We start from the raw sequence: 13,520 nt of genomic DNA, 5'->3' as shown, positions 1-13,520 counted from the left end.
TAGTTCATGTGATAACACATACGCATATGATAACAACTGTGTGACATTCCCATCATAAGCATTTTTAAGTAAAGCACATACCAATGTGATAATGTAAGAACCAGGCTTATGTTTCCTTCGATCTATGATCACGTAATTAAAATTCCTAAAATACCATATTGGCATTGCAAGGATCACCAAATTCCTTTTTAATTGTTTTTATTTGTTTCCTTTCTTTATTACCCTGGCTTCTTTTGCTTATTATTGGTGTTTATTCGGTTTTTATAATGATTAATTGTTCCATTGTACTTTGTTCCATTTTACCTCTAATACCCCTCTGAAGAAGTAGTATATAATTTTTTAAAAAATATATAAAATATATAAATGAATAGTGATGTGGCAAAAGGGGAAGGATTTTTTATCACAATAACATGCATTTAGGAGATGTTAGGTCACACTGATTTTATAACAGTTTTTGGTTTATATACTTTTATAGATTTCTTTTATGAAATTTTGTTTTCATTCATTTCTTTGGAAAGGAAAGCCTTTTCAATGGCAAGGAAATTCATTCAATGTTGTTCAATGTTACCCTAATATTTAAGGCCCAACATCATTCATCTGAACTGGAAAAAGCTTGTGCTATGAGCTCCAACCCTACAAATAACCTAATGAGTCATCAAAGAAACATTTATTTATTTCTAAAATGACCTAAATAGATTATATTACAGGAATGGCCTTGAACTTGGCTCCCCAAGGCTCTAATGAAATGTACCCCACCTACCCCATCCTTGAGCCCTGATGATGTAAAAGAAAAGATGACTGGCTCTGTCAATACTATTTACCCAACTGTTGACATTGTGTGCTGGAATTCTCCTCGTCTGCTGGTGTTTGCATTGTGTAAGCAGAGAGCAACAAGTTCAAGGAATTAACAAGCTGGTTCTGAATAGAACTGAGCTTTGAGGCAGGTTGCTTAATTGCACTGGCCAGTTCTGGATAGCCATGTTCTAGGCACATCCATTGTTCTTGTAAAAGGTCCTGGATTTTTTTAACATATTGTCTTATGGAGGGATCTGCAGGTGAATCCATTGGTTCTGGGTGGTTCTCTTCATCATTCAAATCTTGATTAAAATCTTCTTTATAAACAGTTTCATTTCTTTCTTCCTTTGCATCAGCAAGTTCTGAGCATCTTCCACCACCTGGAACTCTAGAAGAAGACAACTGCATGCCACACTGGTATACTTCATTCTGATACTTGTTCTTATCAATATGCTCATCAGTGTTCAGCACATTATTCTTCATTATGAGAATGGAACCATCACTCACCTGCTCCATCCCAAAAGATGTGCAGTCTTGCTCTCCAGCACTTATAGGGATACTTGCCCTTTCATGGTCTGTATAAACAAACTCTTCACTTATTTCCTCAAGTTGCATATTCACATTATTAGCTGTATGAGCATCACATCCTACAGATTCCATAGGTATGCTGATGCTCACATTGATTCCTTTGTCAGATGCCCCTTTCGCTACATTTTCATGCACAGTTTCAGTATTCACAGCAGCATCATGGTAATGTAGTGCACTGCTAGCCTGCATGGATGGTTTAATTTCTCTGGAGCTCTCCCAACAGAGTTTCTCTTCCAGCTGAGCTTTGGAGCTTACCAGTATCTCAATACTTCTTTCCTTTGCCTTGATCTCCTTATCTTGCTGCTTCAAAATGATGCGGATCTGCTCAAGTTCCTCCGTTTTATTATTTAGCTGCTCTTCCAAAATGGCAATATGATGCTTCAAGGCTACAATCTTGCTAGGTTCTTCATCAGCCAAAGGCTCAAGGTGCAAGGCTGCCCCCATCTCACTTGTGACAAGGCTGCTAACTTCATCCTCCTTGATCACCTGTGGTATATGCTCACATATATTCAGTTCTGTTTCCTCCTGAGACTGGCTTTCACATATGGGTTCCAAAGTTCCAGAAGAATCTAGTCCGCTCTGGACTAACAGCAGACAGTTATTTGCCTCTCTTACACTACATGCTTCTTCTGAACTTTCAGTAACTACAAGTAGTTCTTCAGATATTAAATGCTGATTTTGCCACAGATCACAGAGTTGAATCTTTTCTTTAGGAAGCTCCTCTTCTTGCTTCTCTTCCATAAGAGTAGCTGTCTCTTGATCTGTAGGTTTCTGATTAGCACAGGATGCCATAATATTTTGTGGTTTCAGATATCTTACATTTTCAGAGACCATTAATGAAGAATCACTGAAGCTGTCTAATTCCAGTGATTCCTTAGAGGGAGTTAAATCAAATTCTAAGTCCTTTCCATCCATAGATTGCAAAAGTTCTAATGGTGGAGAATCTTCTGATAGCCAATTTTCTTCAGAATTTTGGACTGGTGGAAGTGTGGCAGGCATACTGGATGCCCTCAGCAGCTGAGGCCTCCCTCTACTACATTTACTGGGCTCCTCTCCAAGATTAACAGAATCTTGTTTGATGGTCTCTATTAAGAGAGCTTTTCTTCTGTAACTTGGCTCATTTAGATAGGCTGAAGATGATGATGACTCTATGGATGTGACAGGAAAAGTACTTTCCTCTGTTCCTAAGGAGGTTTTCCTCTGTGTGAGAAAGCTGCTACTTTGGGAGGGCGAATAGGCCTTGGATCCATTTTCTGGAAGACTGAAATTCCGAGGTAGAGTGCTAAATTTTGGATGCTTTGCTTTTCTATGAATTGGAATCCGCTTGATAGTATATCCTTTTTCAATGTCATCAACATACTTCAGGAAATCAAGATCTAAGTGGAAGCCATATGGTGTTTCAACAGAATAAGAACTCTGGGGTGGATCTTTAGCCTCTGTTTCTGATGACCAGTTACCTGTTGAAATAAAAACAATCCTATTTTTTAAAAAATCAATAAAATCAGATCTATTACCTGGTAAAATAGAATTTTTCATTATTTTTGGCTTTTGTCTTTTTTTGTTTTTTTCTTATAAAGGGCAGCTAACAATGATAGCTGAAAAATACAATTTCGAATCAATGAGATGGCCATGCATATGCTGTCGCAGCGCCTCAAGTCACTCCCTCCAACTAGAGATGCAAAGCCTTTAGGGACATGGGGTCACCCATGTCCTTAGGTACATGCCTTTTGGTCACATGGAGGGGAGGTGCTGTGTGCCTCCTTACATGACCAAAAGGTGTGCACCCCAGCCGCACACCACTGAGCCCTGCCCCCCTGCAGGACAGCTCCCGCTCCCTCCCTGCAGGACGCCACTGAGCCCCACCTCTAGCTTCCTTGCAGGCCTTTTCAGGCCCAGCAGGTCTGCATAGAGGCTGGGGGTGGGACTCAACCTGTACGGACGCTGGGTGTGGGGCTCGGCACCCCTATGCCTTGCCTCCAGCTTCTGTGCAGGCCTCCCCATGCAGTTGTACAGGCTGGAGAAGACAGGAACAAGGTGCCATTTAGTCCCGTGCAGAGGACTAACCCCAGGCACGCATGACAGCATCTTCTCACTAATTCTCTGTGCAGTTATTAAGCATTTAAACCAGTGGTGGGATTCAGAAGGTTGGCACGACTTTGGCAAAACTGGTTGTTAAAATGGTGCTTGTAAACAACCAATTGTTAAATTATTTAAATCCCACCACTGATTTAAACTATTTATGTTTCATTCCAGGGTAGCCCTGTTGTGGTGGAAACTAAAATGTTGTTCTGAGTCCCCCACCACAAGCAGTCTCAAAGGGTGCAACAGCATAGATCCATTGAACCAAAGTTAAAATCAGCCTATATCACTATGTATGCAGCTCAGGTGCAACTGCAAAACAATTTCATTAAAACACTGTAGAGTTAGCCTCCATACACAAGGCAAAAGGAAGAAAGTATGGATGGCAATAAGTCATCTGAGACGTCTCTGTGGAGTCAGCTTAGAGATACAGTCCCAAAGCTCCATGTGCAAATGTGTAATCTTATTTTCTGGGACTGAATCATGTAATTGTACCATCAAAAGTAATCAGGAATTGGCTAAATCGTCATTTGAATGGGCAATTATGTAAATGACAGCAATTGTAGGTTGCACTACAAATCTTCTTTGGAAAGAACTGAATAATTCTGATATATAAATCCTTACTATTATACCTGGTGTGGATAATGCATATTTCAGCTTTGGCTTTAGTTCTGTATTTAAAAATTTGCAGACACAACTGATCCAGCAAGGAAACAACTGAACAGCTCTGTGGGCACAGAAAAGAGCAAAAATATCTAACTAGAAAAACATGACAAAATGTGGCCAATTACCATTGCAGGCATTCCCCGCCCTCGCCCCCTCTGGTGCAAAAGTCGCTGTCATATTCACTGTGGAAAGTGAGAAGCACGTGCTGGACAAGAGAAAGCATGTTGGGACAAGAAATCTTGCCACAACGTGCCTCCTCTCTCAGCATACCTCAAAGAGGAAGCATGTTGGGACAAGATTTCTTGCCCCGACATGTTCCAATCCCACCGTGCAACAAAGATGGGTAATCGGCCTGTGTTTATTTTGATTAACAATGTAAGGGTTTTTAAAAAGTCTCAGTTAAGTACTGCATCCATACCATCAGTGCTCTCCATTGTGGATAATTTTGCCTGATCAGTTGATGTCATGTCATCACCTGAGGAAGTTGAGCCCGCCCTAAAAAAAAGTATATAATAGTTAATTTATATTGTTGTTTCAATACATCTCATGTTTCTTACTATTTTTCTCATTATATTCCATAGAGCTTTAAACATGGTGCTATCACAGCATGTCTGAATGTATGGAATGAAATTATTGTCCTTAGATACAGTTGCCAATCTCCAGAAGGAACCTGGAGATTGAGAGATCAATTGCATGGAAATATGCTAATAATTTATATGCCATTAAAGGTTAAAATGAAAATGAAATGAAATGAATGAGATCAATTGCAACTGATCTCCAAATTGCAGAGATCTGTTCCCCTGACAAAAAAGGCTGCTTTAGCGAGTGGACTCTATGACTTTATATCTTGATGGAAGTCTCTCGCTTTCCCAAACCCTGCCCTCCCTAGGCTCAATCCCCAAAATGTCCAGCAATTTCCCATGCCACAGTTGGCAACCTTATCCTTTGAGTACTTATCTAGTACACGCTTTGAGACCTGCTCTAAATCAAATCTACAAGCAGTTCTTGCTATATGTACATATCTGTCCAGGAGATCATTTTCTACAGCTACAGAACTCTGTACATTGTCTCACTGAAAGATAGAACCTCAGGGTTGAATTAATTTTCAACCACTTCCTGGACCTCCTTTGTATTGAAAGGAAGTGGTAGAATAACCCCTAAGTGACCCCAAGCAAAATGCAGCTAAAACTGCTATGATAGCCCAAGGGATTCCAGAGATACAGGCATTTTTACCTGCAGTGGCCATTTTGAAAAAATGTTGCTCCGAGAAACAACATGCAGTTTACCTTTTACTCCTGGCAGGGGAAGGTGAGGAATGCCAGGAGACAAGAGGCTTGAAATAATGAATTTTATTTGTCAGAGATTCTAGTGTAAGGTGACCAGATGGTCACCTTTCTGACCCGGGATGGGGAAGCGGCCGCGTGCGCGCAACCGCAAATGCGCACGGGCTTCTGGGGCTTGCCGTTTGCCGCCCTGTGACAGGGCAGCAAATGGCAAGCCCCAGAAGCCCATGCGCTCCTGCGGTCAGGCGCACGGGAGGCTGCCGCACTGCCTTGCTCCCCCAAGGCAGTGCAGCAGTTTCCCAAAAATAGGGACAATTTGTAGAACCAGCGGGACGCGGGACAAATTGTCCAAAGGCGTGACGGTCCCGCCAAAAGTGGGACGGCTGGTCAGCCTATTCTAGTGGCAAACAGGAGAGGATTGGACTGACAAAGAAAGTTAGTCCTTTTTTATAAGAATACAACACTATTCAAAACAAACCCATAAATCTCACATACGTCATGACGAAACTTTACACTTCAATATAGCATTTCCAATCAACTATCTAAGAGTTCTCTTCCATTCTGGCCATCCCAATCTTATGTAACATATCAAGTTTAGGGAGTGTGGCTAAATTTCAGTGGAAGTCTTCAGGCAGGTTCCCAATTTTTCCTGGGTAACTAGGCTTTTTCTAAAACACTGTGTTAAGCAGAGGCTTAACACAAAGAATATTGTTTTTTCTATTCATTCATAATCAAGAATATATTATATAAATTCCATTAATATATTTATTAAACTGTACATAGAATAGCTATTCTCTAAAACTGTTTTAATCCAATATACTGGTATATAACCTATTTAAACAAACTTTTTACACCTTCAGCAAAATTCATAAACTCTCTTAAACATTACATCAGACCTTGTTACAAAAATCTAACAGCTTGTACCTGGTATTTTAATCTCTTTTCCTTAGAGAAATTATCTATCAGACAGAAACAAAAGGGGTGTATATCAACTAGGTTCTTTAATTATCTTGGTGTGTATATGTCTTGCCTGGTCTATGTTAAAACCAGAAAATCTGGCCAGCTGCAAAGGCTTCTGGACCATATTTTACTTCTGTTACTACAAAAATGGGGTGTGTGAATTAAAAAAAAAGATTAGTGGGGAAGAATCCTCAGGGACCACAGAGCAGAATGCAGTTAAAACTGCTGTGAGCCCCGGGCATTCTAGAAATACAGGTTGTTTTACCCAAGGCAGCCATTTTAATATTGGGACTTATTTTCTACAGTGGGAACACATTGCTTTCACTTTCCTCGAATGATGTAAAACCGCATTTTTATTTTTTGGTAGGTCAGAGATTAGAAGTCATTTGCAATGATGATACAATGACACTATTTGCTTTAAACACTAAAGAGTACATACTTCAGCAAACAAACACCATATTTTTGCACTTACTAGAAGGCTCTTTAAATAAACTGATTTCAGAAAACACCAATTAGTGCCATACTAAACTGTGTTAACATCAAGTTAACTAAGTCATTAAGAGTAATGCCTGCAAAATTCACTGTAGGAAAGGAGCTTCTGATTGATTAGAAACATTTGAAGCTGAGGTTATGAAACAAAGATCATTTCTCTCCAGTGGGATGACATGTTAATGAAATCTCATTAAGGGCGATTGCAGCAGCTTTCTGATAACAGCCAATAATTTTCAACTGCATTGCAGCAATTTCATATTACTGGAGTTAAAACACAAGCACTTTTTTCAGGTTACCTTCTCATTCTCCTAGATTCCAAATCAAAAGGTAGAAAAGGAAACAAGGAAAGTTTTTTTCTTTCTTGGGAGCTCTTGCAGTACTCCTGAAAGTCATGAATTGCATGGCAAAATGTATATTTTCCTACTGCTAAAGAAGTTGGTCAGCTGACCAGTGACCTTGCTTTCAAAGCAAATACAAGTTTTCACTAAGATAGCACAGAAGAATGAAATTATAATTCGTGTTCAAACATGCAAAGAACAGAACATTTCTAGAGACCATGCTGAGAAAAAGCTCAGCTATGCTTTTTTGCAGATTATGAAGAAGAAAATACTATCTCAAATGATTACACATTCTCAAACAGAAACATCTAAGTACTTCACAGTAATATTGTGATCCTAAAGATATTTAATCAAAACAGATTCTTCATTGATTTCAGGAAGATTTATAGCCCAGTAAATACCTCAGGGTCTAAATCAGTGGTTCCCAAACTTATTTGGCCTACCGCCCACTTTCCAGAAAAAAATATTACTTAGCGCCCCCTGGAAATTATTTTTTTAAATTTTAATAGCAATTAAACGGAAAGATATATGTATTAATGTTTCTACCTGTGGCCATCACCGCCCCCCTGCATCGCTGCAGCACCCACCAGGGGGCGGTGGCGCCCACTTTGGGAATCACTGGTCTAAATAGTCTGAGGCCCCTTCTGCACAGCAAATTATAATGGGTTACAGTCAGGATAAAGTAACCCATTTTTGAATTCACATGCATCTGTGAAGGCAACAATTGGTGCCTACAGAAACAATCCCATGAAAATCCCTTGTTAAAAAGTTTAATAAGAATTTAAAGGGATACACATAACATATAACCACAGCAGACTAAGCAACAAATAAAAGAAAAGGTGATAATTCTCAATCCTAAACTCATTTCCTCTTCTCCTTTTCCCTTTTCATCTCAATACTGCCTCCTCTTTTCTCTATATTCCATTATCATATGTGCAGGATGTCCTTATATCCTTATTGCATCCACTGCTCTGAATTGTGCTAAGGCCCCTTTCTCATGAGTCAATAAACATGGATGTAGGATGCTAAAAAACCTGCTGGGGGGGGGGGGGCTTCACACAGATCCCGCCCCCAAAACAAGTCCGCTCTGTGTTATTTCCCCCAACTTTGTCTTTTTAAAATTGCGCTATTAGTGAGTCTTTCAAAAAATCCTAGGTTGCAGCCGCTTGTGAGCGAATGGCCAGGCTGGAGCTTTATTCACCTCCGTTTTTCTTTTTAAAAAATTTCGCAGCTTACAACTGGGTAGCTGTGCAGGTGCAGATGGTCTTATAGTGAGACATCAGCATGGCTGGAAGTGTTCATTTGTGCATGCCTGCGTAGCTACGGAATGGTAGGAAGAAAATTTTAAAAAAAACAGATGCTGTCATGCCCTCAGAGAAACGGAAATTCTGCACCACCACCCCCACATGACCAGAAGGTCTGAGCCCGGGGACATGTGACCCCATATGTTCCTCTCGCAGGTATGCCCCTGCTGGCTAGGAACACGTACATTTCTATACATTTCTATATACATCTCTGTTCTTGAGAACTATCTTAATTCCTCCTCTTCTTTCCCACTTGACAGCCTGAAAAAGGTATGCTTTAAACTCTGAGACTGCTGCTGGTAGCCTGATTATTATCACTTTGGGCTGTGAACTTTGGGATAAATCCTAGTCTTTAAGACATTTCACTGCAGATCAGAACATCTGTTGTTAATAACTTCAAGTTCAGTTTACACAGCATATACCTCTACTTTGCAGATCAATTTACATTCCACATCTGGGGTGTTTCAATAACAATTCTGCTCTAACAAATAAGAAAATATAAACATAATTCCCTGACTGAAGACATTATTAGAAATCTCAACAAACAATTAATGTGTAGCATAATTAATTATAATATGTAACCCACTCTGAATGGACCATTTTGTCTGTGGCTTTTTATTCCTTCAAATTATGCAGATCAACAGCCACAGCAAAGCACCAATGGAAAAACACAATCTACACAACCGGAAAAGAAAGCCCAGCAAAGCTTCTACTGTCATTACCGATTCCAAGTTACTAGTCTGTAATCTAGTGGTTGGTCAGTGGGAGGCAGCTGGAGCAGCAGGCAAAGTCTTCTGAAGGAGGAGGCAGGAATGTCTTCCAAATGCTTCTGTGATTGACGAGAAACATTTCAAACTCTAATTTTCCACCTCTGGTTGCCACATCTTGTTGTAAGTGGTAGTGGGATGACATGGATACTGTGTCATCCCTGCTCTTGAGAAATCAGTGAAGGCAAGCAAAGGAAAAATAGCGAAGGCACAACTAAGTCAAAAGGACATTTATGCAAGGAAACTGAACAGACAAGGGAAGTTGCAAGATAGCTAAACTGTTCCAAAGTTGAAAAGTTGCTCAAGTTAGCTGTCAGTCTGGAAGTTTCTTGTAAGAGAAAAATCTCATATGATGAATTGAATTTGTAGTAACAAAAAAAACCACCCTTTCCTTAAAATAAAACTTGCATTGCAACTAACAGAAGACTTATGTCAAGAGGGTTCTGAAGCTGAAATGGAAGCTACCAAGTTCTCATTTAAATACTCTTAGGCTGGGGTGTTGTGTGGTTTCCAGGCTGTATGGCAGTGTTCTAGTAGCATTTTCTCCTGACGTTTCGCTCCCATCTGTGGCTGGCATCTTCAGAGGATCTGATGGTAGTAAAGCAAGTGGATTTGCATGTGTTGTGTGGGATCAAGCTTGCAAATTTCACCCTTTACACTTGTTAAAACAGGCAAATGGTTGTTTCTCCCACCCTGGACATTCCACAGGTATATATACTCCACTTGCTTTACTACAGATCCTCTGAAGATGCCAGCCACAGATGCGGGCAAAACATCAGGACAAATTGCTACTAGAACCCAGCCATACAGCCCAGAAACCACACAGCACCCCAGTGATTCTGCCCATGAAAGCCTTCAACAATACACTCTTAGGGCTATTTCACAGATGGCATTTTTAAGAGTGTATCTAAGAGGTTTTAAATGTCTGACTAAAATATAAAGTATGAACGTGACAAACGTGTGAATCATAAAGATACCTTGCCAGAGAACTGTGACTGGCTGTGCCCACAAGTATATATTTGAACCTGAATTTTCTCATTACTAACCAATCATTATGCAAGAATGGCTGTCTTTTTATAGGTGTTGGACATTTGTAATAAACAGCGAAAATGACTTATCACTATTTCCCAGCTGGTGAAATCAGCAATGTGCCTTTTCAAGCAGAAATGCTCCACAGAGCAGAAGCTAGAGGCAAGGTGAAAAGCCAGCTTAAAACACAATACAACATTTGGTCTGCACTTGTTACTTCTAATAGGAAAGTGACTGTCATCCTATCCAATGGTGTGGCATTTGCAAAATAGCACAACATTATTCTTTGCAAAGAACAGAAAAAGTTCCTGCATTCCTAGGGCGATGAAGAAAATATATTTTCTCTTTAACTTCCTAAAAAGGGAGGGATGCAGGTATATGAGAGTATTTCTCTTTAACTTCCTAAAAAGGGAGGGATGCAGGTATATGAGAGTATTTCTATGCAAATTGTAGATGGAACTATAGGTGCAACTTTGATCTACTTCAGGGGGTGTTCCCAGGATGAAAGGGCGTAGGGAATGCACCAAGTCCAGCCATGCCCTGCAATCCACCCATAATTTATTTATATTTTAAATTTCTAGACCACTGTCCCCCGAGGGGCTCAGGGTGGTGAACAACATAATATTATACAATATCATGATGATGCAGGTGCAGAGGCCTGTGCCTGAGTTGCACCAGTGTGCAGTCGCAGCAGAGCTATGCCAGTCCCTGAGAGAGACACGGTAGCACTGGGTCCAGCAAAGGCATAACTAGCATTTATGCCACGGTATCTCAGGGATACATTGATATAAGGGCCATAAGAACATAAGAATGAGCCTGTTGGATCAGACCAGAATCCATCTAGTCCAGCTCTCTGCTACTCGCAGTGGCCCACCTGGTGCCTTTGGGAGCTCACATGCAGGATGTGAAAGCAATGACCTTCTGCTGCTGTTGCTCCCGAGCACCTGGTCTGTTAAGGCATTTGCAATCTCAGTTCAAGGAGGATCAAGATTGGTAGCCATAGATCGACTTCTCCTCCATAAATCTGTCCAAGCCCCTTTTGAAGTTATCCAGGTTAGTGGCCATCATCACCTCCTGTGGCAGCGTATTCCAAACACCAATCTCTCGTTGCATGAAGAAATGTTTACTTTTATTAGTCCTAATTCTTCCTCCCAGCATTTTCATGCCCTCTGGTTTTAGTATTGAGAGAAAGAGAGAAAATTTTCTCTCTGTCAACATTTTCTACCCCATGCATAATTTTATAGACTTCAATCATATCCCCCCTCAGACGTCTCCTCTCCAAACTAAAGAGTCCCAAATGCTGCAGTCTCTCCTCATAAGGAAGGTGCTCCAATCCTTCAATCATCCTCATTGCTCTTCTCTGCATTTTTCTATCTCTTCAATATCCTTTTTGACATGTGGAGACCAGAACTGAACACAGTACTCCAAGTGCAGTCGCATCACTGTTTTATATAAGGGCATGACAATCTTTGCAGTTTTATTATCAATTCCTTTTTTAGTTATCCCCAGCATAGAGTTTGCCTTTTTCACAGCTGCCATGCATTGAGTTGACATTCCCATGGAACTATCAACTAAGACGCCCAAATCCCTTTCCTGGTCTGTGACCCCTGGATAGCACACTGGACCCCTGTAAGCGTGTATGTGAAGTTTGGATTTTTTGCCCCTATGTGCATCACTCTTACATTTTGCTAAGCATTGAACTGCATTTGCCATTTCTTAGCCCACTCACCTAATTTAATTATCAAGGATCCGCTTGGAGCTCTTTTTTTGCAATCTTTTATGGGTTCTCACCACCCTACATAATTTGGGTATCATCTGCAAACTTAGCCACCACCATTAACTCACCCACCCCTACTTCCAGTGGTCCATTTTATGAATAAGTTTTAAGAGCACTGGTCCCAAAGCCCGGATCCTTGGGGGACACCACTCTCTCCATTGTGAGAACTTCCCATTTACACTCACCCTTTGCTTCCCTGTTTCTCCAACCAGTTTTTTAATTTATAGGAGGACTTCCCCTCTTATTCCTTCATTGCTGAGTTTTCTCAATAGTCTCTGGTGAGGAACTTTGTCAAAAGCCTTCTGGAAATCCAAGTGGACTATGCCCACTGGTTCCCCCTTATCCACATGCCTGTTTACACCCTCAAAGAACTCTAGTAAGTTTGTAAGGCAGGACTTGCCTCTGCAAAAGCCATGCTGACTCTTCCTCAGCAGGTCTTGCTTTTCTACATGTTTTATAATTTTATCTTTAATTATAGATTCTACTAATTTACCAGGAACAGATGTCAAACTGACTGGCCTGTAATTTCCTGGGTCCCCCCTAGATCCTTTCTTAAAGATTGGTGTGACATTGGGCGTGACATTTGTTGAGCCAGATTGGTGTGACATTGGTGAGCCAGTGGGCTCCCTGAGCCAATTTGTCCCTGCCTTTAGGATTGTGCTGTTAATTTTGTTTCCTACAGCATTTCCTAATTTCAACTTTTTATTTTTATTTCCCCTGCGTCTTAGATGACAAAACTGTCAAGCTCCAGGTAGGGCCTGGAGATTTCCCAGACTTACAACAGATCTGCAGACTTTACAGATCAGTTTCTTTGAGAAAAAATTGCTGCTTTGGTGAAGGTAGACCCTATGGAATTATACCCTGTAGAGGTCCTTTCCTCCCCAAAACTTGTTCTCCTCAGGTTCTACCCCAAAATCTCCAGGAGTTTCCCAACTCAAAAGTTGCAACCCCAGCTTCAGGCCCCATATTGATTCAGTCACACTAAGGAAAGGCATTGTGAGGCCATACGTTCACCAGGAGCAGATGGGCTATAAATAGAGCTATTCCAAGCCTGAGTCCATCAAAATCTAATAAGAATATGTCAACAAAAATGGAAAAGAAAATAACACCCACAGACTGGAAATGGTGAATTTATGTTCCAATTCCCCAAAAAGAAGAAGAAGAAGAAGAGTTTGGATTTATATCCCCCCTTTCTCTCCTGTAGGAGACTCAAAGGGGCTGACAATCTCCTTGCCCTTCCCCCCTCACAACAAACACCCTGTGAGGTAGGTGGGGCTGAGAGAGCTCCGAGAAGCTGTGACTAGCCCAAGGTCACCCAGCTGGCGTGTGTGGGAGTGCACAGGCTAATCTGAATTCCCCAGATAAGCCTCCACAGCTCAGGCGGCAGAGCTGGGAATCAAACCCGGTTCCTCCAGATTAGATACACGAGCTCTTAACCTCCT

At 41.0% G+C, this 13,520-nt stretch overlaps 1 protein-coding gene across 5 annotated transcripts in view; it reads right to left on the bottom strand.

The window, feature by feature from the left end:
- Window positions 1-13,520, bottom strand: part of KANK4 (KN motif and ankyrin repeat domains 4) — a 53,101-nt gene that overhangs the window by 24,769 nt on the left and 14,812 nt on the right. For 4 of the 5 annotated variants that reach the window (XM_048497354.1, XM_048497358.1, XM_048497353.1 and 1 more), the window contains exons 2-3: window positions 4,547-4,623; window positions 822-2,840 (exon numbers count right to left, since the gene is read on the bottom strand). In XM_048497354.1, coding sequence (XP_048353311.1) covers window positions 822-2,840; window positions 4,547-4,595 — 2,068 coding nt within the window. In that variant the 5' untranslated portion in view covers window positions 4,596-4,623. Of the gene's footprint in view, window positions 1-821; window positions 2,841-4,546; window positions 4,624-9,227; window positions 9,303-13,520 lie in introns of those variants that run through there. The other variant, XM_048497357.1, reaches the window with a different exon arrangement.

The sequence above is a fragment of the Sphaerodactylus townsendi genome, linkage group LG05, assembly GCF_021028975.2.
Source record: "Sphaerodactylus townsendi isolate TG3544 linkage group LG05, MPM_Stown_v2.3, whole genome shotgun sequence".
Taxonomy (NCBI): Eukaryota; Metazoa; Chordata; class Lepidosauria; order Squamata; family Sphaerodactylidae; genus Sphaerodactylus; species Sphaerodactylus townsendi.
The sequence above is the reverse complement of the archived record's forward strand: the minus strand, read 5'-3'. Positions and strand labels throughout refer to the sequence as shown.